The following is a 27495-nucleotide window of genomic DNA, read 5'->3' on the forward strand; positions in this document are numbered from 1 at the left end:
ATTGTGCCTGTAACCAATTCACTCATGATCATTCCCCAATATACGCAATATTAGCTAAGTTTCTCAGTTTAAGCATTTAAATAAGAACTTACATGAAAAGAAGGAAAAACACGACTCCAGGACAATTGGCGACAGCAGCAAGGGCACGCCAATCTCTGATGTAATAGCCAATAACAGAGAAAGCAGCAATTCCAACCGCAAATACTAAATTGGTGAGTGACCCTGAATAAAAAAAACAAAATTTAAAATGCAATGAATCGCAGAAAGGTTACGACACAGGAGGCCATTCGCCAGTCATGTTCCAGGCAGCTCTCTGCAAGTGCGACTCAGCTAATCCCACTCCTCCACTCTTTCCCCTTGGCCTTGCAATTTTTTTCTCTTCAGGTGCTTATCCAAGTCTCTTTCGAAAGCCATGATTGAATCTGCCTCCACCAGACTCTTGGACAGTGCATTCCTGATCCTAAACATTTGCTGCATAAGAAAAAGCTTTTTATGTCACTGAAAGTGATTGGCAAAAGAACCAACAATCGGTGGACACTGGTTCTTAACCCCTCTGCCAATGGGAAGAGTTTCTCTCTATCTACTCCGTCTAGAACCCTCTTGATTTTGAACATCTCCAAGAAGAATTCCAGCTTCTCCAATATAGCCAGGCTTCTTCAATCTCTCATCTTGGAACCATTCTCATGATTCTTTGCAGAACCCTCTGTAAGGCTATCACATCCTATAGTTTCCAGAATTGGACACAATGCTCCATTTGAAGCTGAACCACTGTTTTATTAGGGTTCATCATAACTTCCTTGCTTTTATACTCTATACCTCCATTGATAATTTATCTCCCATATGCTTTTTACCAAGTTTTTTCAACCTGACCTTTCACCTTCAATAATTTATGCATATGTACTCCAATGCAATTCTTCTCCAATATCAAGTACATTCAAAGCCCTTTGGCCACTTTTGGTAAGCAAAGAACCAATCTACCAAACGTACTACTGTCTATAACATTGCTATTAAATAATCTTCCCCAATAAATTTAAATTTGACTTCTGGTGATCTATCTGGATCTGTTTCTGCCAACCCCTTTCATAAGGTTCATGATAAAATTATCTACCAAACTGTTATAAATTCAACTGTGTTCAATCTTCAGAAAAAATACAAGATGGAACATGTTGATAAAGCAAATTCTTCATCTACATGTCAATCCCAGTGTGTTCTCCACAGGATCAGAGAAAAAATAAATGTTCAGAATTTCCAACTGCAGCATTGAAGATCATTTCACATCAACTACTACAGGGACTATATTAGTCTGCACACCTTTCAAGGAGAAAAAAAATGAAACAACAAGGTAAAACACTATCAGGGAGCCAGAACAACTGCCCAAATTCCAGAGCTGAAGGAAGATAGCGAGAAGCTGAGCAACAGAGGTACAGACTGTGCTGCCAAGGCACCCACCTGTCAAAGCCCAGTAGGATTTTCCCACAAACTCTTGTGTCAGTACAAAAGCCACCAGGGACATCCCACCATTCACAAGCCCGACAAGGAGTCGGGTTACTGCAAAGACTTCATAGTTTGGAGCGAGTGCTGTGATAAACCCAAATACCACATCAAGGAACAAGCCTGAAAGAAATAAAAAGGAAGATTGTTTGCAAGATTTCTTTAAAGAGACCAGGCCATTCAAGTATCAAGGAACCCCCATTATAATGCAGCTAGTCCATTTTCCATTCCAGCTATGGATGATTGTATTGACCATTGCTCAGTGCATTATTTCTCAATGTACGCCCGCTGAGGATGGAATGGCTCAACTAAGACTTGGACAGTGTGAGTAGTTCAACTGAGTGATGGGCAGCAGGAAAGGGATCTAGCAACAACTGTCAGCTATTCCTGACATCCTATGGAGGGAGCACTGGCTGTAATTAATTCAACATTGCCCATATTACTACTCTACCCACATGAAAGTATGTTATGCTCCGTTATGATCCTTGGCCAGGCGTGGGACATTGGGGGAGATCCAGTTAGGGACCAAGAACGTTTTATTTAAAGTAGATAAAGGTTGAGATTCAAAACACCTGCTTTTGGAATAAAGTCACAAGTTTCCAAGTTTCCAAGAACACAAGTTTAGAAAGTTAAAACTATTTTCAATATGTATCTTATACTCTAACATTCAGGGTAAGTATGAGTTGGATGTGAATTAACAGACCAGCTGTGAAACACTCCACATTACAGAGTAAATGACAGACGCAACCAAGGGAGATTCTATGGAAGTCTCATGAAATCACCCAGATGTTAGTCCCTCTGTGAGTCAACCAGTCTCACTGAAACCTCATTTTTCTCATGAGGGTTTCCAATTCCCACCTTTGAAGATCTTGCCTTGGAATTGTCTCCAAATGTCGCTCCCACTCGGACGTGATTCCAACGGCAGTGGGATTAGATGGCCAGAACCAAGTGTTCTACTTACCGTAATTTTACAGGGGTTAACTTCGAGATTTTCATACCAGGTATAAAACCAGCAAAACACAAAACAAGAGTAGGAACAAATGGGTCTTTTTCTGAATGGCAGGCAGTGACTAGTAGGTCAGTGCTGGGACCCCAGCTATTCACAATGTATATTAATGATATAGATGAGGGAAATAAATGTAATATCTCCAAATTTGCAGAAGACACAAAGCTGGGTGAGCTGTGAATAGGAAGCAGAGATGCTTCAGTGTGATTTAGACAAGCTGAGTGGGTGATTAAATGCATGGCAGATGCAGTATAATGTGGATAAATGTGAGGTTCTCCACTTTGGTAGCAAAAACAGGAAGGCAGATTATCTGAATGGCTATAAATTGAGAGAGGGGAGTGTGCAACGAGACCTGGATGTCCTCGTACACCAGTCGCTGAAGGTAAGCATGCAGGTGCAGCAGGCGGTAAAGAAGGCAAATGGTATGTTGGCCTTCATAGCCAAAGGATTCGAGTACAGGAGCAGGGATGTCTTGCTGCAATTGTACAGGGCCTTGGCGAGACCACACCTGTAACATTGTGTGCAGTTTTGCTTTCCTTATCTAAGGAACAATGTTCTTGCTATAGAGGGGAGTGCAGCGAAGGTTTACCAGACTGATTCCTGGGATGGCAGGGCTGACATATGAAGAGAGATTGAGTCGGTTAGGATTATATTCACTGGAGTTCAGAAGAATGAGAGTGGATCTCAGAGAAACCTATAAAATTTTAACATGACTGGACAGGGTAGATGCAGGAAGGATGTTTCCAATGGTGGGAGAGTCTAGAACCAGGGGTCACAGTCTAAGAATACGGGGTAGGCCATTTAGGACTGAGATGAGGGTAAATTTCTTCACCCAGAGGTGAGCCTGTGGAATTCACTACCACAAAAAGTAACTGAGGCCAAAACATTGTATGTTTTCAAGAAGGGGTTAGATATAGCTCTTGGGGCAAAAGGGATCAAAGGATATGGGGAGAAAGCGGGGGCAGACTATTGAGTTGGATGATCAACCATGACCATAATGAATGGTGGAGCAGGCTCGAAGGGCCGAATGGCCTACTCCTGCTCCTATTTTCTATGTTTCTATGAGTGTTCAAACAGGCACTCCATTCCGACAATGCTCAAACCCCCACCCAAACAACGATCACCCAACCCGACAATATTAACACCCCTCCCAACAATGTTAACAACCCCTGCTACTCCTCCTCCCAGCAACGTTCACTTCCCCCTCACTTGGAACCATTCACACCCCTATCCCATGTTCACCTACTCCCGCGCCCCATCTACTCATTCACCTTCTGGAATCCCTGGTTCCTGTTCTGATGATATTGAAAGAGTCAGCAGTGTCGAGGGGGCGAAGGATGTCGGGGTGAGAGAGGGGGCACACACCGTCAGGGTGAGCGAGGGGGTGAACACTGTAGAGGGTAAGAGAGGTGGGTGAACACTGTAGGGGGTAAGAGAGGTGGGTGAACACTGTCGCAAGGTAAACACTGTCAGCGGTATGGGAGGGGGAGCTAACATTGTCAAGAAATGAAGGGGGGGGTGAACTGCCAGGGGCTTTGGGGGCTGAACATTGTTGGGGTTGAGCGGGGGAGTCAACCACATCAGGGACTGAACACTGTTGGGGAGGGGGTGGGTGAGGGAGGCGGGTGACCACTGTTGTGGGGTGAGGGGATGCTGTGCACTGTCAGGGGGCGAGGATGGGGTTGACCTGTGTCAGGGGGTGAGGCAGGAGGGGTGCCCCAGGGAGAGAGAGGTGGGGTGACCACTGTCAAGAGATGAGGGGGGAGGTGAACACTGTCAACGTGGTAAGGAAGATGGCTAGCACTATCAAGGGGAGGGGAGGATAGGGAGGGGGTAATCACAGAGATAAAAACAAAAAAACTGCGGATGCTGGAAATCCAAAACAAAAACAGAATTACCTGGAAAAACTCAGCAGGTCTGGCAGCATCGGCGGAGAAGAAAAGAGTTGACGTTTCGAGTCCTCATGACCCTTCGAAAGAAGGTCATGAGGACTCGAAACGTCAATTCTTTTCTTCTCCGCCGATGCTGCCAGACCTGCTGAGTTTTTCCAGGTAATTCTGTTTTTGTGTAGGGGGTGATCACTGTTGAGGGTTGAGGCAGGGTAGTGAACACTGTCGGTAGGTGAAAGAGAGTGAACTCTGTCAAGGATGTGAGGGGGGGATTGTGCATTGTTGGGGTTGACAGTTCAACTTAAAACACTGCAAGTTAATGATCTGAAGCCAGGCTTTATGGAGTGTGTCTTCAGTTCGTGATGAGAAAAGGAGGTGTGGCTGAACTGGAATTACTCTCAACAATTTGCTTCCCAACTCTGTTTGTCCCTGCATCCCTGCTGGAACCAGCATCAAAAGGTGCAAAGGCTCTAACATAAAATGGTAATTGGGCTGATTAAATCGCAGTCAGCATCAGATGCACCCATTTCAACACTGACTGCAAGATATGGGCCCAAGTCTTATCTGAAGCAAAACTTGCTTCATGTGCTATATGTGCTATAAAACATACATTGTGTCTCAAGATGTGCAAGATGAGGGAGCAACAGCTCTCTCTTGTTTAAAGCAGAATGCACCAAAAGGCCTTGAACAATGTTCTTACTTAATCCAGTCATACCATTTCCTTCAGGCTAAATCTGACATTTGGATTTATTTACAAGTAAGAAAATAGAAAAATTAGCTGCTGTGTTTACCTAAATAAATCCACTGGCTATATTTCAAAAATAAATTTATTGATTTTACCATTCTTTGGGAAGTCTTGAGGATATAAAATACACTATATAAATGCAAGTTTATTCCATCTAGAATTACACAGGAGAAAGACACAAAAATTACTGGTGGCACAAGTATTTGGAAAATAATAAAAGGGGAAAAACTCTCAGAGACCATCAACTGCAAAATGTGATTCACAGGTGCATGTAATTCCATCAGTCCATGGAGTAAGCATCAATTCCGGAAGTGAAGGTGCTAAGAAAAGTCTGCAGTATTATATTTCAAAAGCCTCCAAATAGCTATCAATCGAGATCAAAGGCACAAAGTTAATGGACGTTTGTATTTCATGCTGAGACACTGCTGTCTACTCGGGACCTGTTAATGCTTTAAACAATGTACATTTCTGATCTTCTACGAACAAAAGAAGTCTCCTTGCAAGTTTAGCCAGTTAAAATGCAAATTTGCAAATGCAAATCATCTACAAATGTTCATATTATTTTTAAATGCTTGACAGTAACTAGATTGTTTCTATGTCTGACTTGTCTACAAATAGCCACAGTCCTTTAGAGAACTGATCATCTTAACATCTAAAGCCAAGCTTCTGCATCTTGGCAAATCTACAGGCCAGAAAAACTGCCTGCAACTTTTCGAACTTGAGAAAAAATAGCCACCTTTTGAACACTAGTCTTTTATGCTAACATCTTTAGTGATTATGTCTCCAAAATAATCGTACCTTTAAATTAGATAGCCATGCAGCAATGTACAAATTCCAGAATAGCCTGAGACAGATCTCAATTCACCATCCTAATTCACTAAAATCAAGCAATGTGAGAAAACTCCCAAGAACATATTAAATATAAAAACTATTTAGACAGCGAGCATGGGATTCCTCTTCTTGTCCACATACCTATAATCCAAAACGTTAGATATTGTATCTAAAATGCTTTGGAATGTCTGAGAAATGCGATCAGGTGCAGCACAATCAAAATCTTATTTTCCTTGCTTGTTATCAGATAGAAGTCTTCAGATTATGTCAGTCAATTTCCATTTGCGTAACATCGTCCAGATCCACCTCTGCCTATCTGCTACTGAAACCCTCATCCTTTGAAGAAACCTTTATGCATTTGTTACCCCTAGACTTGACTATTCCAATGCACTCCTGGCCAGCCTCCCACACTCTACTCCCCATAAACTTCACCTCATCCAAATCTCTGCTGCCTATATCCTAAACTGCACCAAGTCCTGTTCATCCATCACCTCTGTACTCCTATAGTCCTATAATCCTCCAAGATATCTGTGTTCATCTAATTCAGGCCTCTTGAGGATCCCAGATTTTAATCATGCCACCACTGGTGGTCATGTCTTCAACTGCCAAAGCCCTAAGCTCTGGAAATCTCTTCCTAAATGTCTCCACCTCCCTTTCCTCCTTTAAGGTGTGCTTTAAAACCTACCTCTTTGACCAAGCTTTTGACCAGCTGAGCTAAGATCTCATCTGACTCACGGTCAAATATTGGTTAATAAGTCCTTTGGGATGTTTTATATTAAAGACGTTTGATAAATGCAACCGGTTGATGAAATCACAGTTCTTCACATTTATTTAAATTGATGGAATAGTACAAGTAAAAATATATCTAATTTTTATACTCCAGTATGGTTATATTAAATTATTAGAACAGTTACATTAATCTTTACCTGCTAGGAAGATTGGTTTCCTGCCAAATCGGTCAGACAAGGGCCCAAACAAGATGTTACCAATGAGCAATCCTACGAAGAATAAGGATCCAGCCAAGTTCACTTTGTACGCTTCCTGTCTGATTAAATACCACTATTGATATATAAAAAGAGTTGCAAGTTATTCTTCTTGAAAGAAAATGATGCATCAGCAATTCCAATGTTTCTCCAAAAGGGATTGTAACGGGCGGTGGGGGGGGGGGTGTTGATTGGGGGATGAAATATTCACAAAAGAATATGCAGGGAACAGTAGCCTATATCAGTAGAAATGCAAAATTACCATAAAAATCCTACAACATGCCACGCAGAAGGGTGGTTGTGTTAGGTACACTCGGACAGCCCCATGTCCCCAAAACAAAAACACCTGGAAAAACTCAGCAGGTCCAGCAGCATCTGCGGAGAGGAACACAGTTAACGTTTTAAGTCCATATGACTCTTCGACAGAACTAAGTAAAAATAGAAAAGAGGTGAAATATAAGCTGGTTTAAGGGGGGTTGGGTAGAGTAGGATAGAGGGCCAGTGATAGGTGGAGATAACCAAAAGATGTCATGGACAAAGGACAAAGAGGTGTTGAAGGTGGTGATATGATCTAAGGAATGTGCTAATTAAGGGTAGAAAGCAGGACAAGCAAGGTACAGATAACCCTAGTGGGGGTGGGGTGGGGGAAGGAATCGAAATAGGCTAAAAGGTAGAGATAGAACAATGGATGGAAATACATTTAAAAATAATGGAATAGGTGGGAAAAGAAAAATCTATATAAATTATTGGAAAAAAAAAGAGGGGATCAGAAAGGGGGTGGGGATGGAGGAGAGACTTCATGATCTAAAACTGTTGAACTCAATATTCAGTCCAGAAGGCTGTAAAGTGCCTAGTCAGAAGATGAGGTGCTGTTCCTCCAGTTTGCGTTGAGCTTCACTGGAACAATGCAGCAGGCCAAGGACGGACATGTGGGCATGAGAGCATGGTGGTATGTTGGAATGGCAAACGACAGGGAGGTCTGGGTCATGCTTGCGGACAGACTGAAGGTGTTCTGCAAAGCGGTCACCCAGTCTGCATTTGGTCTCTCCAATGTAGAGGAAACTGCATTGGGAGCAACGAATGCAGTAGACTAAATTGAGGGAAGTGCAAGTGAAATGCTGCTTCACTTGAAAGGAGTGTTTGGGCCCTTGGACGGTGAGGAGAGGGGAAGTAAAGGGGCAGGTGTTGCACCTTCTGCGGTTGCATGGGAAGGTGCCGTGGGAGAGGGTTGAGGTGTAGGGGGTGATGGAGGAGTGGATCAGGGTGTCCCGGAGGGAACAATCCCTGCGCAATGCCGCCCGGGGGGGGGCGGTGAAGGGAAGATGTGTTTGGTTGTGGCATCGTGCTGGAGTTGGCGGAAATGACGGAGGATGATCCTTTGAATGTGGAGGCTGGTGGGGTGATAAGTGAGGACAACAAGGACCCTATCATGTTTCTGGGAGGGAGAGGAAGGTGTGAAGGTGGATGCGCGGGAGATGGGCCGGACACGGTTGAGGGCCCTGTCAACCATCATGGGTGGAAAACCTCGGTTAAGGAAGAAGGAGGACATGTCAGAGGAACTGTTTTTGGAAATGGCATCATCAGAACAGATGCGACGGAGAAGAAGGAACCGTGAGAATGGGATGGAGTCCTTACAGGAAGCTGGGTGTCGAGGTAGCTGTGGGAATCGGTAGGCTTGTAATGGATATTGGTGGACAGTCTATCACCAGAAATTGAGACAGAGAGGTCAAGGAAGGGAAGGGAAGTGTCAAGAGATGGACCATGTGAAAATGATGGAGGGGTGGAAATTGGAAGCAAAATTAATACATTTTTCCAGGTCAGACGAGAGCATGAAGCAGCACCGAAGCAATCATCAATGTACCGGAGAAAGAGTTGTGGGAAGGGGCCGCAGTAGGACTGGAACAAGGAATGTTCCACATACCCCATAAACAGACAGGCATAACTGGGGCCCATGCGGGTACCCATAGCCACACCTTTTATTTGGAGGAAGTGAGAGGAGTTTAAGGAGAAATTGTTCAGTGTGAGAACAAGTTCAGCCAGATGGAGGAGAGTAGTGGTGAATGAGGATTGTTCGGGCTTCTGCTCAAGAAAGAAGCAGAGAGCCATCAGACCATCCCGGTGGGGGGTGGAGGTGTAGAGGGATTGGATGTCCATGGTGAAGAGGAGGCAGTTGGGGCCAGGGAACTGGAAATTGTTGATATGATGTAGGGAGTCAGAGGAATCACGGATGTAGGTGGGAAGGGACTGGACAAGGGGAGAGAGAATGGAGTCAAGATAGCAAGAAATGAGTTCCGTGGAGCAGGAACAGGCTGACACAATCGGTCTGCCGGGACAGTCCTGTTTGTGGATTTTAGGTTGGAGGTAGAAGAGGGCCATCCAAAGTTGGGAGACTATGAGATTGGAAGCTGTGGAAGGAAGATCTCCAGAGGAGATGAGGTCAGGAACAGTCCTGGAAACAATGGCTTGATGTTCAGTGGTGGAGTCATGATCCAGGGGGAGGTAGGAGGAAGTGTCTGCGAGTTGACACTCAGCCTCTGCGAGGTAGAGGTCATGCACCCACTTCTGTCTGCAGGAGCCCGAAAAATTTAGAGAGTTGTGTTGACTCAACCACTTTTGGGTATCAAATGGGAAGTCCACTGCAGCTCACACATTCAACACCACTCCAACCTTAGTGCCACAAAAGTACATGCAACAGTGTAAAGAGCAACACTACACTATTGTGTGCCATAAGATAATAGAGTACATACCATAAAGTGCAGGAACACACAGCAGCTTTTGCTGACTGAACTTTTACCTGCTCAGGTCTGCACGGTCTGGAGCTACTGAACAAACATCAATGCCACCATTGGCCTTCAGCAATGGGCATGTTTAATTATTCTTTAGGAACATAGGGACATGAGCAGCCATTCAGCCTCAAGAGCAGTCTTTCAGTTAGATTATGGCTGATCTGCATCTCAACTTCTGTTGCCTGTTTTGGCACTATATCCTTCAATGTCCTTACGTAACAAAAAATCTATTCAATCTTGAAAGTTCTAATTGTTACAGCCTTTTGGAAAATGGAGTTCCAGATTTCCATCACCCTTTCTGTGATAAGATGCTTTGTTAATTTTAAGATTGTGGAGTCCCCCATTAGAGGAAATAGTATCTACCCTATCAAATCTTAGAAACTTAAGCTCCTGAATCAGAACACTGCTCTGAAGAAGGGTCATACAGACTTGAAATGTTTCTCTCTCCACAGATGCTGTCAGGCCTGCTGAGTTTTTCCAGCATTCTGTTTTTATTTCAGGTATCCAGCATCCACAGTATTTTGCTTTTATCCTTTAATCTTCTATGCTCAAGGAAATACAACCATCCCATGCAATTTCCTCATAATTTAACCCTCTACGCTCCATTTCATTCTGGATGCACCCTCTCCAAGGCTAATATCTCCCAGAACTGAACACTACATTAAATGCAGTCTAACCAGAGGCTCATACATGTGAGGTGTCACTTGCCCACTGGGTAAAAGCTCCAAAATTAGTATTAAAACTTGGGCATGATGATGCTGCCTTGACCAACATTCAGTCAAGCTACAAAACAGCTGCACCTCACAGCTGTAAGTCTCATATCCTGCATACCAGTACGCGGAATGAAACCGCCTGTGTACGAGGACACCCAGACCTCTCTGAACCACAGCCTTCTGCAGTCTCTCCATTTATTATTTTATCATTCTTTCCACTAAAGTGAACCTCACATTTTCCCAAATTATACTCCATCTGCCAAAATTTTTTACACATTCACATAACCTATCCCTTTTTTTTATTCATTCATGCAATGTGGGCATCACTGGCTAGACCAGCATTTATTGCCCACCTCCAAATGCCCTTGACAAGGTAGTGGGGAGCTGCCTTCTAGAACCACAGAAATCCGTGCGGTGTAGGTGCACCCACAGTTCTGTTAGGGAGGGAGTTCCAGGATTTTGACTCATCGACAATGAAGGAACGTTGATATATTTCCAAGTCAGGATGGTGTGGCTTGGAGGGAAACCTCCAGGTGGTGGTGTTCCCATCTGCTGCCCTTGTCCTTCTAAGTGGTAGAGATCACGGGTTTGGAACATGCTATCGATGGAGTCTTGATAAGTTGCTGCAATGCATCTTGTAAATAATGCACACCAATGACACTGTGCATCGGTGGTGGAGGGAGTGAATGTTGAAGGTGGTTTATAGGGTGCCAATCAAGAGGGCTGGTTTGTCTCAGATGGTGTCAAGCTTCTTGAGTGTTGTTGGAGCTGCACTCATCCAGGCAAATGGAGAATATTCCATCACACTCCTGACTTGCGCCTTGGAGGCGGAGGACAGGCTTTGGGGAGTCAGGAGGTGAGTTACTCACTGCAGGATTCCCAGCCTCTGACCTGCTCTTGTAGCCACAGTATGTATATGGTTGGTCCAGTTCAGCTTCTGGTCAATGGTAATGCCAGGATATTAATAGGGGGGGATTCAGTGACAGTAATGCCATTGAATGTCAAGGAGAGTTGTTTGGATTCTCTCTTGTTGGAGATAGTCACTGCCTGGCACTATGTGGCGCGAATGTTAATCTCCACTTATCAACCCAAGCCTAGATATTGTCCAGACATTGCTGCATATGGACACAGACTGCTTTAGTATCTAAGGGGTCGCAAATGCTGAACATTGTGCACTTATCAGGGAAGATCCTTACTTCTGACCTCATCATTGATGAAGCAGCTAAAGATTTTTGGGCCTAGGACACTACCCTGAGGAACTCCTGCAGTGATGTCCTGGGACTGAGATGATTGCCCTCCATCAACAACTATCTTCCTTTCTGCTAGGATAAAAGCAAAATGCTGCAGATGCTGAAAATCTGAAACAAAACCATATAATGCTGGAAAAACTCAGCAAGTCTGAGAGCATCTGTGGAGAGAGAAACAGAGTTGACGTTTCCAGTCCATATGACTCTTCTTCAGGGCTACAGCTCTTCTTCAGCTCTGAAAGGTAGGTGGCCTTCATTTAGCTGGGAAACTGTAGACAGTAAGATTGAAAAGAATTGCCCTGACTTCATATGAAATTTAAATTATTCAGGTGGGCTTCAGAATCAAGAGGTTTGATTTTGAAGCTAGAAGTTAATTAATCTAAAAATCTATTGGACATCTCAACTAACTTCTGTTGCCATAGTAAATACTCTGTTGAGTAATTCAGGATGGAGCCTGGTTGGAATTCTGGGAAGTTGTAGGATTTCAGAAGGTCTTTGGGGTTGCAGCTAAAGGCATCCAAATTGGTGGGTGTAGGCCCTATGATCAGCAGGCAAAGAAAGAGAGAGTCTGCTAAAAGCTGAAAAGCAGCTGTAGACCAGAAGCAAAAGCGCCATCAGAAATCAGGAGTATTTCTGAGGTGGAGGCGCTAAGCATAAATGCAGTGATATCCACACTTGAATGAGAAGTCCACAGTAGTGAGGTGCTTAAAAAACGTTGGACGATTGTTTAGCCAAATGCCAATGGAAGGATCCCTATGAGATTTCATACCTTGGAGAATGGCATTCTAAAGTATATACGTTGTGTTTTATTATGCTTTTCGATATTAAAAGTATTCCCCCAAGACAATATTTATTTAGTATTGTTTGCTTTACTTGTCCATTAAAATTGATTTGTATTAAACCGAAGAGCCTTGTGGCATAATTTCTTCCAGTTGGTCACTGGCTGTTTGGATGTTTCTTTAAACCACAACGGTCTCTAACAGGGTCATAACAAAACAACCGAGCAGCAGGCCAAGCTGCAAGGGCCCAAAAAAATCCTCTCAGGTCAGATAGGAGTTGCTTTACGTGTGGCATGGACCATCCGTGAAGCAACTTTGCAATCAAGATAGGATCACATTGTTCAGGCCTGGTTTGGGGGAACATGAGAGGAGGGGATGAGTGGGGAGGCTAGAGGTGGAGGGGGGAGCCATAAAGAAGTATGAGCACCTCCTGTTTAACTCCATCCGATTGATTACCTTGTAGGTGTATATCAGCCTCTGACCAGAGGTCTGTTGGTATTTAGTGTTCCAACTTCTTCATCCTCTCTCTGCATTCAGCCACTGATTGCTCATCTGCGTACAGAATACTCACATGTACACCCCATATAAACACATTCATGCCACTGAAACACAAATAGATCAAGAGTGTCCCAGTTTCAATCCCTAGTCAGTGTTCAGTCCACTGTCCACTGAACTCAACTGTCGGAGCTATGCAGCTCCAGACTCTCTCAGCTGAGTGAAAGGAAAATCAGTCAACATTTCCACTGCCTCTTCCTGAAGTTGAGTACAGCCAAGTAGCAGATCAGGCATGGCTACAACACTAATTCAAAAAAGCTGCTGATACTCACAACACCAGCACATAAAGAAGGGATGAAACAATAATTTATCACTCATGAAGAGTGATGCGGGAAGATGAAAAAGACACTAGAGAGATCTGACTCGGCTGATTATTACTTATAAAACCAGAGAAGTCAATGACAACTCGTGCCAAGGTAGCTAGGCTAGAATTCTCACACAGCCATTGTACACGTTTCCAAATGGAAATCACAAACTACAGAAAGAATGAAGACAAGCTCTTCCAGACACATGCCCAAATTTCACTCAGTGTCCCAATCTTGTCAAATCATGGAACTTCATATTCTGCCAAATAGCCATTCCTCAAACTTGTTAACAAAGACCATCCTCTCTGTCACACAAGGCCCAATTTACTAATTACTACTCCCCTGATGCCTCAGCAGGTTTACAGAGTCAATAACTGAGCTCTACAGACCAGGAGGCCGTACATTTGATCCCAAGCTATACTTTGATTACTTTCCATAACCTTGGGTTAGAGAAGAGATAATCAGCCACAGTTCCTGCCCAATTTGTATTCAGTTACCACCTGCTGGAAATTTCATTGAGTGTGCAATGCAAAAACAGGCCATTCAGCCCAACTGGTCTATTTCAATGGTTATGCCCCACACAAGCCTCCTCTCATGCATCATCTCACTCAGCATATCTTTCTATTCCTTCCCCCTCATCTACTTATCCAGTTTCCCTTTAAACAGGCATATGGGCATCACGAGGGTGGCTTCTCATTCAGCTATGACACCTCTGCAGTCAGCCAGCCTGCTGGCACTCAATAGAAAAGAATAATGGATGAATGTGCAACATACCAGAGGATGATCAACAGGTGTGGACTGCACCCATGGCAAAAAAGGGGTGGAGAGGGGAAAACTGGAGAGATATTGTTTCTGTTAAATCACTCAACAGGAGGTTCAACTTTATACCACCTGGATCACGCTGCTCACTTACCTCAGTTGCAATGGAGGTGAAATCTTCCTCAAATATGACGTGTTTGACAAACTCCTCGTGCGTGCTGGGCACTTGCGGTGTGTTTAATCGGTACTCAGGCTGTGCTCCCACTAGTACAATCAGCATTGACTGACAGGCCACGTATATCTACAAAGTAAACACGTTACATCAACTGATTATATCGATCGGAATTAATATTTCCATCCATGAACCCCCACCCAGGGGCAACCACCCAGTGCCTGTGTGGCATCTCAGGCTTGAGAATTGGCAGGATTCTCAGGCTTGAGAATTCAGCCACATACTTTATTGCTGAAATAATTTATTGCAAAGTAATGAGTTTAGAAGTTTAAAGGATGATTTAACCAAGGATTTAAAATGATAAAGGGATTAATAGGGCAGATACAGGAAAATAAATCGATAAATTATCAAGGCAGGTTGCATAAGCTTGGCTAGTATTCCCTAGAGTCTGGAAGGATGAGGGGTGACTTGGCTCAGGTGTTTAAATTTTAGAACTATTCAATAAGTTAGATAGAGAGAAACTATTTCCTTTGGTGAGAAAATCTAGATGTCACAACCTTAGCTCAGTCCTTCAGTAGTAAAATCAGAAGGTACATCTTCACACAAAGGGTATTAAAAAGCTAGAACTCTCTTCTCCCAAAAGGCTATACATTGAAGCTTTCAGCTTTTGAATGCTGGATTTTTGTTAGATATCATGGAGATGAGGTACAGATCAGCTATTATCAGAGTGAACAGGTTTGAGGGGCTGACTAATCTATTCCTGCTTTGGTGGTTCCTAACTGCGAAACAAAGCACAACACATGCCCCCTTACATAACTTTGTGCCAAGCATTAAATTAACACACCAGGGAGCAAGATTTGTCAATCCTCCATTAAACTCTGCATTGTACCCATCCTCCATCGTACAGTTATGCTCAATTCATCCCATGCGACGGAGCACTCAAAACAGCGGGGTTCATGGTATCAACTGGAAGCTACGAACAAACCTCCTCCCCCCAACCTGTGTTACTGATACAGCTGCTGCTCCATTCATGGATTGGTCAGGTATGGGATGTCACTGGAGCTAGGGTTATCTAGGGAGGCAAAGCAATGGAACGTTTTTATTTAAGGCAGAGCTATGCAAGCATTCCTAGAGGAAAGAAAGGGATCTAGTTACATCTGTAATCTCAGTGGAACTCTCTGCCCTGTAATATTTTCCTCACTTCCCCAAGGAAAGGGTATGGGTTCCATTTGGCATTCCACTTCAGTGGCAACTTTGAAATAAGGCACTCATCATGTAAGGGCCCTCCTGTAACCCTGTACACTGTTCTAAACTGCATGCATAACTACAGCCTATTTAAGATGCACAACCAAGAGATGCGTCATTACAATACTGTACAGACAAGAAGGAATGTGCATTTATATAGTGCCTTTCACAACGTTAGGACATCCCAAAGCACTTTACAGTCAATGAAGTACTTTTGAAGTATAGTCACTGTTATCATGTAGGAAATGCAACAGCCAATTTGCACACAGCAAGCTGTCACGAACAGAAGCGAGATCATAACTAGATAATCCGTTTTTAGCAAGGGATAAATATTGGCCAGAATGCTCCCCACTTCCTGACCAATCCATACACCTCTTAATCATCTGAAGCAGAGTTACTGAATTCCCAACCAGTCTATCAGAAAAAGCCTTTCCCTGCCGGTATTCATTACAGCTTGTCGATGAGCTATGAGCTCAATCTTGGCAGCAAGACCAGTCCACCTCTCCAATCTTTCCTTTAAACGTGGCACAGTTCTTTCAGTTCTGAACGTTTTCCAAATAAGGCCAAACCAAAAGTCTTTTCACTTGTACCAGAAGAAACATCCCAATGCCTGTTACTAGTTTATAATCTTCATGGCATTATTGTAGCTGCTAGCCAGTCTTCTGCAGCCCTGATGGGAGTAAGATATGGCATGTCTCGGATATTAAGTGGTAATAAGTTCAAGTGAGTACTGGCAGTGGTGGGATTTTATATCCAGACCTTCCATCACTTCCATTTCTCAGTAATACGACAACCTTCAACTATGACCCCGAGGCACTTACTCTCACAGGATGGGTATTCTATCCAAATTCTCCTCAGAGGCATGGGCCCAACCCTCAATAACTATATTAAAACAGACATAGAAAATTAGAGGAAAGATATACGTCATTGAGCTCATCAAAGTCTACAATGGTGCTTTCCACCACCTAGTCGAATCTCATTCTCCAGCTTGTCCCCATACTCTTTATTTATTCAAGCAAGTATTTTTTTCCTGAGTTTTTCCAGCTTTCCTTCCTGTGGCTGTGCAGGTGAGCTTGTGGCAGGAGAAATGTTTCATCATGGTGTTCTGGCCATTGTGAATGTGGTATGAGCTCAATGGATTGACAGCTCTTTTCCTGCCCATCAATTTTGTAAATACCTCTTCAAAAACAAACTTAACAACTCTCCTTCAACAGTGGTTTGTAGCAGAGAATTCCAAATTTTACCTTCTCCCCTTTAAGTAATTTTGTGAATACCTTTAATTTATGCCCTTTTGCTACTGCCTTCCAATCAATATAAATAATCCATCAATATTTACCTCTGTATGGTTGACAATTGCTTTCATTAATCCTTAACCTTCTCAGCTCAAGTGAAAAAAGGCTTTGCATTCCTAAGTTTGTCTTCATAACAACAATTCATTGTACCAAATAACATAGGAGTAACTCTACAATCCAACTTCTCCATTATTTTCATACCATTCCTACATTAAGTGTACAACATGGCACACAAATTATCTTCTGGTCTATTGCCTTGCATGCCCCCAGATAGAAAACCAAGGGTCTTAGGGTCTTATCCACTTGTCTTTTTGATGAGGTGTTCCACTGATGCCCCATCTGCTCTCTCTGGTAGATGGAAAGGATGCAGAGGCATTAGATTTAAAAGACCATGGTGTTCCCCGAGAGTCCAAGCCACCGTTTGTGATCAACATCTGGTTCTCTATCTCATTGTTTGTGGAAGCTTGCTATGCACTGTGCTGTGGGTCTGATATTATTATAGTGACGACATTGCAAAAGTACTCATTAGCTGTGAAGCTCTTTGGAACATATTAAGATTGTGAAAAGCACTATGTAAATACAAGTTGTTTCTCTCCCTTGGGCTGCCACCATTAACAATCTGTGTCTGTGCACCAAAGCCCCTGCTACTATTTAAACTGTATCTCCATCACCTATTCTCACTTGCAAAATGTATTACAATTGACTTTGAACTGTATCTACCACCTAGTTGTCTTTTTTGTTCTTTGATCTTTCATGGGATGTGGGTGTCGCTGGTAAGGCCGGCATATGTTGCCCATCCCTAATTCTCCTTGAACAGAGTAGCTTGCTAGGCCAGTTCAGAGGACAGTTAAGAGTCAACCACATTGCTGCGGGTCTGTGGTCACATGTAGGTCAGGCCAAGTAAGGGCGGCAGATTTCATTAGTGAACCAGATGGGTTTTTATGACAATCGATGACAGTTCCATGGTCACCTTTACTGAGACTAGCTTTCTAACTCTAAATTTATTGACTGAATTTAAATTTGAACCCATGTCCACTAAGTATCAGCCTGGGCCTCTAGATGGCTAGCAATTAGAAAAAGAGGATTTTGCACAGTGCCCAGAAGTTAAAAGTTCTGACCTGGTTAAAGGGGAAAAATTGCTCTTCTGAAATCAATAATGGACATTACTATGTAAACAAATGTTTATGTAAATACAGTTAACAACTGGCATGTGAACAGAATCATCTTTCAGTGGCTGAGGATAACGATTTCCCGCAGTGTATCAGAGAGTAAACTGCACAGGGAGCACTCCCTTCAGGGTAACAGAGTAAACTGCACAGGGAGCACTCCCCTGAGTGTATCAGAGAGTAAACTGCACAGGGAGCACTCCCCTCAGGGTAAGAGTAAACTGCACAGGGAGCACTCCCCTCAGTGTAATAGAGTGTAAACTGCACAGGGAGCACTCCCCTCAGTGTAATAGAGTGTAAACTGCACAGGGAGCACTCCCCTCAGTGTAATAGAGTGTAAACTGCACAGGGAGCACTCCCCTCAGTGTAATAGAGTGTAAACTGCACAGGGAGCACTCCCCTCAGTGTAATAGAGTGTAAACTGCACAGGGAGCACTCCCCTCAGTGTAATAGAGTGTAAACTGCACAGGGAGCACTCCCCTCAGTGTAATAGAGTGTAAACTGCACAGGGAGCACTCCCCTCAGTGTAATAGAGTGTAAACTGCACAGGGAGCACTCCCCTCAGTGTAATAGAGTGTAAACTGCACAGGGAGCACTCCCCTCAGTGTAATAGAGTGTAAACTGCACAGGGAGCACTCCCCTCAGTGTAATAGAGTGTAAACTGCACAGGGAGCACTCCCCTCAGTGTAATAGAGTGTAAACTGCACAGGGAGCACTCCCCTCAGTGTAATAGAGTGTAAACTGCACAGGGAGCACTCCCCTCAGTGTAATAGAGTGTAAACTGCACAGGGAGCACTCCCCTCATTCAGTGGAATAGAAAGTAAACAGGACAAGGAACACTCCCCTCAATGTAACAGAGGGTGAACTAGACAGGGAACAGTGCTCTCAGTATATTAGAGAGTAAACTGGACAGGGAACATACGAACATATGAATTAGGAGGAGTGGGCCACTTGGCCCCTGGAGCCTGCTCTGCCATTCAATAAGATCATAGCTGATCAGACTGTAACCTCAACCCCACATTCCTGCCTAACCCGATAACCTTTCACCCCCTTGTTAATCAAGAATCTAACTAGCTCAGCCTTAAAAATATTCAAAGACTCTGCTTCCACCGCCTTTTGAGGAAGAGAGTTCCAAAGACTCACTACCCTCAGAGAAAAGATATCTCATCTGTCTTAAATGAGCGAACACATATTTTTAAACAGTGACCCCCTAGTTCTAGATTCTCCAACAAGAGGAAAAATCCTCACCAGAACCACCCTATCAAGACCCCTCAGGATCTTAAAGGTTTCAATTAAGTCACCTCTTACTCTTCTAAGCTCCAGTGGATCCAAGCCTAATCTGTCCAATCTTTCCTCATAAGACAACCCACCCATTCCTGGTATGAGTCCAGTAAACCCTCTTTGAACTAATTCTAATGCATTTACATCTTTCCTTAAATAAGGAGACCCGTACTGTACACAGTACTCCAGATGTGGTCTCACCAGTGCCCTATACAACTGAAGGATAACTTCCCTACTTTTGCAATCAGTTGCCTCCACAATAAACAATAACATTCTATTAGCATTCCTAATTACTTGCTGTACCTGCATACTAGCCTTTTGTGATTCATGCACTAGGACACCCAGATCCCTCTGCATCTCAGAGCTCTGCAATCATTCACCATTTAGATAACAAGCTTATTTTGCTCACATTAAACTCCATTTGCTAGATCTTTACCTACGCACTTAACCTTTGTCCCTTTGTTGCATCCCTATGCTCTCTACTCAATTTACTTTCCTATCTATCTTTGTGTTTGCCAACCATCCCATCCATCTCTTCATCCAAATCATTTATATAAATTGTATAAAGTTGAGGGCCCAGCACTGATCCCTGTGGCACACTACTAGTCACATTCCTCCAACCAAAAAAGACCCATTTTTGCCAACTCTCTATTTCCTGTTAGCTTACCAATCTTCTATCCATACCAATATGTTTCCCCTACACCACGAGCTTTTATTTATCGCAATAACCTTTGACATGGTGCCTTAGATTTCCAGAAGGCATTTAGTAAGTACTTTGCATCCACCAGTTCCCCTTTATCCACAGTATGTGACTCATTCAAAGAAGTCCAATAAATTGGTTAAACTTGATTTCCCTTTCACAAAACCATGTTGACTGTGCCTGATTGCCTTGAATTTTTCTAAGTGCCAAGCTATAACATCTATAATAATAGCTTCTAACATTTTCCCTATGACAGATGTTAGGCTAACTGGCCTGTAGTTTCCTGCATTCTGTTCCCTCCCTTTTTGATTATAAAGGAGTTACATTTGTTACCTTCCAATCTAATGGAACCTTCCCCAAATCTTGGGAATCTTGGAAAATTAAAACCAACACAACAACTATCTCACCAGCCATTTCTTTCAAGACCTTAGGGTGAAGTCCATCCAGTGCTGGGGATTTGTCAGCCCTCAGCCCCAACAATTTGCTCAATACCACTTCCCTGGTGATGGTAATTTTTCTCAAGTTCCTCCCTCCCATTTCCTGATTTACAGCTATTTCCAGGTTGTTACTTGTGTCCTCTATAGTGAAGGCCAAAGCAAAATACCTGTTTAATTCATCCCCTACCTCCCTGCTTTCCATTATCAATTCTCCAGACACACTTTCTATATGACCAATAATCACTTTAAGTCTTTTTTTATTTAAGTACCTATAGAAGCTCTTTCTATCTGTCTTTATATTATTAGCTAGCTTTTTCTTGTACTCTAATTTTTCTCTTATTATTTTTTTGTTATTTTTTGCTGTTTATATTATTTCCAATCTTCTGACCTGCCACCCATCTTTGCACAATTATATGCACTTTAAGTGTGAAGCTATCTTTAACTTTTTTAGTTAACCGCAGATGGTGGGCCCACTCCTTGGAATTTTTCTTTTTCATTGGAATATATCTATTCTGTTTATTCTGAAATATCCCTTTAAATGTCTGCCACTGAGCCTCTATTGACCTATCCCTTAACCTCATTTGGCAGTTCACTTTAGCCAGCTCCGCTTTCATGCCCTCATAATTGCCCTTATTTAAGTTTAAAATACTAGTCTCTCCCTCAAAACAAATGTAAAATGTAACCATATTATGATCGCTGCTACCTAGGGTGCCTTCACCATGAGGTCATCAATTAATGCTATTTCATTTTACAAAACCAGATCTCATATAGCCTGCTCTCTGGTTGGCTCCAGAATGTGTTGTTTTAAGAAACTATTCTGAAAACATTCTATGAACTTCTCATCTACGCTACCTTTGCTCATCTGAGTTTTCCAGTCTATATGTAGATCAAGATCCCCCACAATTATTACTGTACCTTTCTGACAAGCTCCCATTATCTATTCTTTTATATTCTGTCCTACCATGTAGTTACAATTAGTGGACCTGCGCACCACTCCCACAAGTGATTCTTCCCTTTATCATTTCTCATCTCAATCCAAACCACTTCTACACCCTGGTTTCCTGAGCTTAGGTCATCCCTTCCTAATGTGCTAATACCATCATTAATTAACAGAGCTATCCTTCCACCTTTCCTAACTCCTTATCCTTCCTAAATGTCATGTACCCTTCAATATTCAATACCCTTCTATGTCATCCAGTGGCCATGTCTCCGTAATGGCTATCAACTCGTACTTATTTATTTCTATTTGCACTATCAGTTTATCTGTTTTGTTTCAAATGTTACTTGCGTTTAGATACAGAGCCTTTGTCCTTTTATTATTTTTGTAGCGTCTAGTCTTATCTGCAGATTACTCAGATTTGTGTACTCTGTCCATTCCTGTCATGGTCTGTTTATCATTTCCCATATTAATACCTTTCTCTCTTGCCTCAGCTCTACTCTTTGGTTTACCACATCTTCCCAAATTTGGTGCCTTATCCCCACTATTCAGTTTAAAACGCTCTCTACTTCCCTAGTTTTGCGGCTCGCAAGGACACCAGCCCCAGCACAGTTCAGGTGTAGACTGTCCCAATGGCACAGATCCCACTTTCCCCAATACTGGTGCCAGTGTCCCACGAACCGGAATCCACTTCTCTGACACCAATCTTTGAGACACACATTCATTTCTCTAATCTTATTTGCCCTATGCCAATTTCTATGTGGCTCAGGTAATAATCCAGAAATTATTACCTTTGAGGTTCTACTTCTTAATTTGGTGCCTAGCTCCTTATACTGACTATGCAGAACCTCTTCCCTCATCCTGCCTATGGCTGTTGGTACCTACATGGACCATGACCACTGGTACCTCCCCCCTCCCACTGCAAGTTCCTCTCCAGCCCTGAGCAAATGTCCCAAACCCTGGCACTGGGCAGGCAACATAGCCGTCTGGGCTCTCGCACTTTGCTACAAAGAACAGTGTCAATCCCCCTCCCTATACTGTCTCCTACTACCACTACTTTCCTTTGTGTTCCCCCACTTGAATGGCTTCCTGTACCACAGTGCCATGCTCACTCAACTCATCCAGCTCCCACTCTCATCCAAACAAGCTGAAAGAACCTCAAACCTGTTGAACAATTGCAGAGGCCGAGGCTCCTGTACTTCTGCTCTCTGCATCCCCTTATCTACCTCAGCTCCAGTCCCTGACCACTTTTCAAATCAGAAGGCCCTATCCTAAGGCATGTGATTGCCTCCTGATACAAAGCATCAAGTAACTTTCCCCCTCCCTGATGTGTCACCGTGTCTGCAGCTCTGCCTCCATCTCAATCACTCTGAGCTGAAGCTTCTCAAGCCGCAGACACCTAGTGCAGATGTGCTTGCCCTGGATCAAACTAGTATCCAGGAGCTCCCACACAATGCAGCCTTGACACATCACCTGTTCTGCCATACTTATGTGCTTTAATGAATTACTTATTTTATTCAATTATTTACTTATTATATATTTATTAATCTTATCACAAATTCCTGTACTATTTTAAACCATAGGAATAGAATAGGCCATGGCCACTTACCAGATACTCACAAAACAGCTAGCTTCTTCCCCTGCAGTACAGTAAAAACCAGTTCCTACAGGGTGAAAAAGTTAGTAAAAGCAAAGGAGCACCTCCCTCCCCTCCTCACCAAACTCCCTCGACTCACCGAACTCTCACACTCTGTTGAAGCCTCGCACTTAGTGCTGGTCAACTGAGAATGTCTGAACTTGTATTATCTAAACAAAGGGACCAGCTGAGTCCAGGAACAGCAAGACCAGTTCAAGCTGGTTTCCTTAATTAACTATTTCAGCTGTTGCTAGTGGATAGCTATTATCTCCCTGCTTGGGCTCATGGATGAAACTTAAGAATTTAAACAGTGCTTGCCATTAAATGTTAAATACAAACAATATTAATTTTTTTTAAATATATTTAAGATTTTATATTATTGTTATATTTTAAAAAGATATTTAAGATTCCCTCAGCTCACCAAGCTCTTCCACTCTGTTGAGATCACATACTCAATGTAATAGAAAGTAAACTGGACAGGGAACATGCCCCTCAGTCAGTGTAATAGAGAGTAAACTGGACAGGGAGCACTCCTCTCAGTGTAATAGAGAGTAAACTGGACAGGGAACATGTCCCTCAGTGTAATAGAGAATAAACTGGACAGGGAACATGTCCCTCAGTGTAATAGAGAGTAAACTGGACAGGGAACATGCCCCTCAGTCAGTGTAATAGAGAGTAAACTGGACAGGGAACATGCCCCTCAGTCACTGTAATACAGTGTAAACTGGACAGGGAATGCTCCTCTCAATCAGTTGTGAGAAATGGATTTTGCTTTTATTTTTGGGGAATGTGGTGTTATCCTGTGGAAAAGGCTGTATGTATGTGTGTGTGTGTGTGTGTGTGTGTGTGTGTGTGTGTGTGTGTGTGTGTGTGTGAGAGAGAGAGAGAGAGAGAGAGAGATTTAATTAAGCTGGGCAGAGATTAATAGGAGACGTCATCTAGAGGGTTTAAAACATGAAAAAGATAGAAGTGTGAGGCTAAGGGACAAGTAAGTAGGTTAGATCTTACGTTTGCACTTTTTGGCTGAATTTGTTTAAATACCAAAGGAGAGTCAGAGGTGAAAAGAAACATGTTTGCATCTTGCAGGAGTTCCATAGGTAAATAGGAGGAGTCAGTGTAGACTCGATGGGCTGAAGGGCCTCTTCTGCTCTGAGCGATTCTGAGATTCTATTGACCCAAAAGCAAAGACGAGATGGAAACATGAAGGATCTTATATTTGGAAGGGTCTGAGTTTCAAAGTGGTGTGACAACAATGGAACCCGAGATAAAAGGGGAAAAATGTATTTTAGAGTTACTGTTGAGCTGGAGATATAGCTGTTTGAGCTGTTGAGGTAGCAGCTGCAGCTGAGTTGGGAGCTGTTAGCGCTGGGATGGAAGGAGATGCCATTTGAACCAGCCATCCAGTCAAGCCAGAAAAGTCTTGGGCTGCAAAAAGCAGTTGTATTCTGAAGTTTGGTTTTCCACAGCAGAGTAGAAGCGAGTTACAGGTCATGCAGTATGCCTTTATTGAAGCTACAGCAGTTTGCCTTGGGTAATATTGCTGCATTTCTTATAGTTAAACATCTATAAAGGAGTTAAAAACAAAAAAACTGCGGATGCTGGAAATCCAAAACAAAAACAGAATTACCTGGAAAAACTCAGCAGGTCTGGCAGCATCGGCGGAGAAGAAAAGAGTTGACGTTTCGAGTCCTCATGACCCTTCGACAGAACTTGAGTTCGAGTCCAGGAAAGAGCTGAAATATAAGCTGGTTTAAGGTGTGTGTGTGGGGGGCGGAGAGATAGAAAGACAGAGAGGTGGAGGGGGGGATGTGGTTGTAGGGACAAACAAGCAGTGATAGAAGCAGATCATCAAAAGATGTCAACGACAATAGTACAATAGAACACATAGGTGTTAAAGTTAAAGTTGGTGATATTATCTAAACGAATGTGCTAATTAAGAATGGATGGTAGGGCACTCAAGGTATAGCTCTAGTGGGGTTTTTTTTTATAATGGAAATAGGTGGGAAAAGGAAAATCTTTATAATTTATTGGAAAAAAAAAGGAAGGGGGAAACAGAAAGGGGGTGGGGATGGGGGAGGGAGCTCACGACCTAAAGTTGTTGAATTCAATATTCAGTCCGGAAGGCTGTAAAGTCCCTAGTCGGAAGATGAGGTGTTGTTCCTCCAGTTTGCGTTGGGCTTCACTGGAACAATGCAGCAAGCCAAGGACAGACATGTGGGCAAGAGAGCAGGGTGGAGTGTTAAAATGGCAAGCGACAGGGAGGTTTGGGTCATTCTTGCGGACAGACCGCAGGTGTTCTGCAAAGCGGTCGCCCAGTTTACGTTTGGTCTTTCCAATGTAGAGGAGACCACATTGGGAGCAACGAATGCAGTTGACTAAGTTGAGGGAAATGCAAGTGAAATGCTGCTTCACTTGAAAGGAGTGTTTGGGTCCTTGGACGGTGAGGAGAGAGGAAGTGAAGGGGCAGGTGTTGCATCTTTTGCGTGGGCATGGGGTTGTGCCATAGGAGGGGGTTGAGGAGTAGGGGGTGATGGAGGAGTGATCCCTACGGAATGCCGATAAGGGGGGTGAAGGGAAGATGTGTTTGGTGGTGGCATCATGCTGGAGTTGGCAGAAATGGCGGAGGATGATCCTTTGAATGCGGAGGCTGGTGGGGTGATAAGTGAGGACAAGGGGGACCCTATCATGTTTCTGGGAGGGAGGAGAAGGCGTGAGGGCGGATGCGCGGGAGATGGGCCGGACACGGTTGAGGGCCCTGTCAACGACCGTGGGTGGAAAACCTCGGTTAAGGAAGAAGGAGGACATGTCAGAGGAACTGTTTTTGAATGTAGCATCATCGGAACAGATGCGACGGAGGCGAAGGAACTGAGAGAATGGGATGGAGTCCTTACAGGAAGCGGGGTGTGAGGAGCTGTAGTCGAGATAGCTGTGGGAGTCGGGTTTGTAATGGATATTGGTGGACAGTCTATCACCAGAGATTGAGACAGAGAGGTCAAGGAAGGGAAGGGAAGTGTCAGAGATGGACCACGTGAAAATGATGGAAGGGTGGAGATTGGAAGCAAAATTAATAAATTTTTCCAAGTCCTGACGAGAGGAGTGTTGCCTGGAAGGTGTTTACTTGTGGGTCTGACCAAGTGGAGAGTTTTGGAAAAGGGGTGGGGGGGGGAATGTTTGTAACACTAACCTTAATTGTACAACTGTAATCTTGTGTGAAGTTTTCTTTTATTCTTGTTAATACAACTTTTACTTTTAATTTTTAAAAATCCCCAGAAGTGTTACTGGACCTCTTATTGCTGAGATTGGTACTACATCCTCTTGATTTCAGAATACAAAAAAAAGGGTATGGCCCATAAGCCAAGTCTCCCTCTGGGATTTGGTTTGCGCATCAATTAACACCGGCTGTGGTCATAACACAGTGTAATAGAGAGTAAACTGGATAGGGAACACTCCCCTCAGTGTAAAATTTTCCAAAAATGATCAACAATTTCCTTTAAAATGTGAGATTCTGGTTGGAGAAAGTAATAGATAACTGCAAAGGAGTTATACATCTGTAATCAGTTGCACACTGCCTGAGCAACCTGAACCTTTGCTCTTTATCACACTGTAATGGTTATAAGTCAGTATTTAATTTACTTCGAGGGATCCTTCCTTATCTAAGCACCGAAGCATAAAGTTTTTTTAATATTGGAAACTGTTTTTTTCTGGAAAAATCCTTTATATGTTGTCTTGTGACCTCGACCTGGTATAATAAGGTACAGAAAGCCATTAAGCCCATCATGTCTTTTCCAGTTCTTTGACAGAACTTTATAATTAGCCTTACTCACTCTTCTTTCCCAGTATCCCGTAATTTTTTTCTCCTTTAAAGTACTCTTCCAACTTCCTACAGAGAGCTGTTATTGATTTGACCTCCATCACCCTCTTAGGCAGTTCATTTCCGATCATAACCACTGACTGCTCTAAAAATATTTCAACTCACCTCTGGTTATCTTCAATCTGTATGCTCTGGTTACTGACCCTCCTGTCCCTGCAAACAGTTTCTCTTTATTTCCTCTGTCAAGTGTGACATGGTGTGCTTCCCAGAATGAAACACACTATGTTTTAAAAATCTTTCGTAAAACGTTCTTACTTCCGAACTCTATACCTGTGTTTATAAATTCAATCATTTCCATTTGCTTTTATAAGCAGCCTTCGCAACTTGTCCTGCCACCTTTGGGGGAGGGGGGGATGGGGATGGGGAGGGGGAGAGGGGGAGGGGGAGGGGGAGAGGGGGAGGGGGAGGTGGAGGGGGAGGGGGAGGGGGAGAGGGAGGGGGAGAGGGAGGGGGAGAGGGGGAGGGAGGTGGAGGGGGAGAGGGGGAGGGAGGGGGAGAGGGAGGGAGGAGGAGAGGGAGTGGGAGGAGAGGGAGTGGGAGGGAGGGGGAGAGGGAGTGGGAGGGAGGGGGAGAGGGAGAGGGAGGGAGGGGGAGAGGGAGAGGGAGGGAGGGGGAGAGGGAGAGGGAGAGGGAGTGGGAGGGAGGGGGAGAGGGAGTGGGAGGGAGGGG

General features: G+C 43.6%; 1 protein-coding gene across 3 annotated transcripts in view; it reads right to left on the reverse strand.

Annotated features, from left to right (window-relative positions):
• slc22a15 (solute carrier family 22 member 15) overlaps positions 1-27495 on the reverse strand; it is a 120527-nt gene that overhangs the window by 45452 nt on the left and 47580 nt on the right. For all 3 annotated transcript variants that reach the window (XM_041210209.1, XM_041210208.1, XM_041210210.1), the window contains exons 2-5: positions 14244-14390; positions 6889-7021; positions 1450-1614; positions 93-222 (exon numbers count right to left, since the gene is read on the reverse strand). In XM_041210209.1, the coding sequence (XP_041066143.1) occupies positions 93-222; positions 1450-1614; positions 6889-7021; positions 14244-14390 (575 nt within the window). The remainder of the gene's footprint in view (positions 1-92; positions 223-1449; positions 1615-6888; positions 7022-14243; positions 14391-27495) is intronic.

The sequence above is a fragment of the Carcharodon carcharias genome, chromosome 17 (genome assembly GCF_017639515.1).
Source record: "Carcharodon carcharias isolate sCarCar2 chromosome 17, sCarCar2.pri, whole genome shotgun sequence".
In the NCBI taxonomy this organism is placed as follows: Eukaryota; Metazoa; Chordata; class Chondrichthyes; order Lamniformes; family Lamnidae; genus Carcharodon; species Carcharodon carcharias.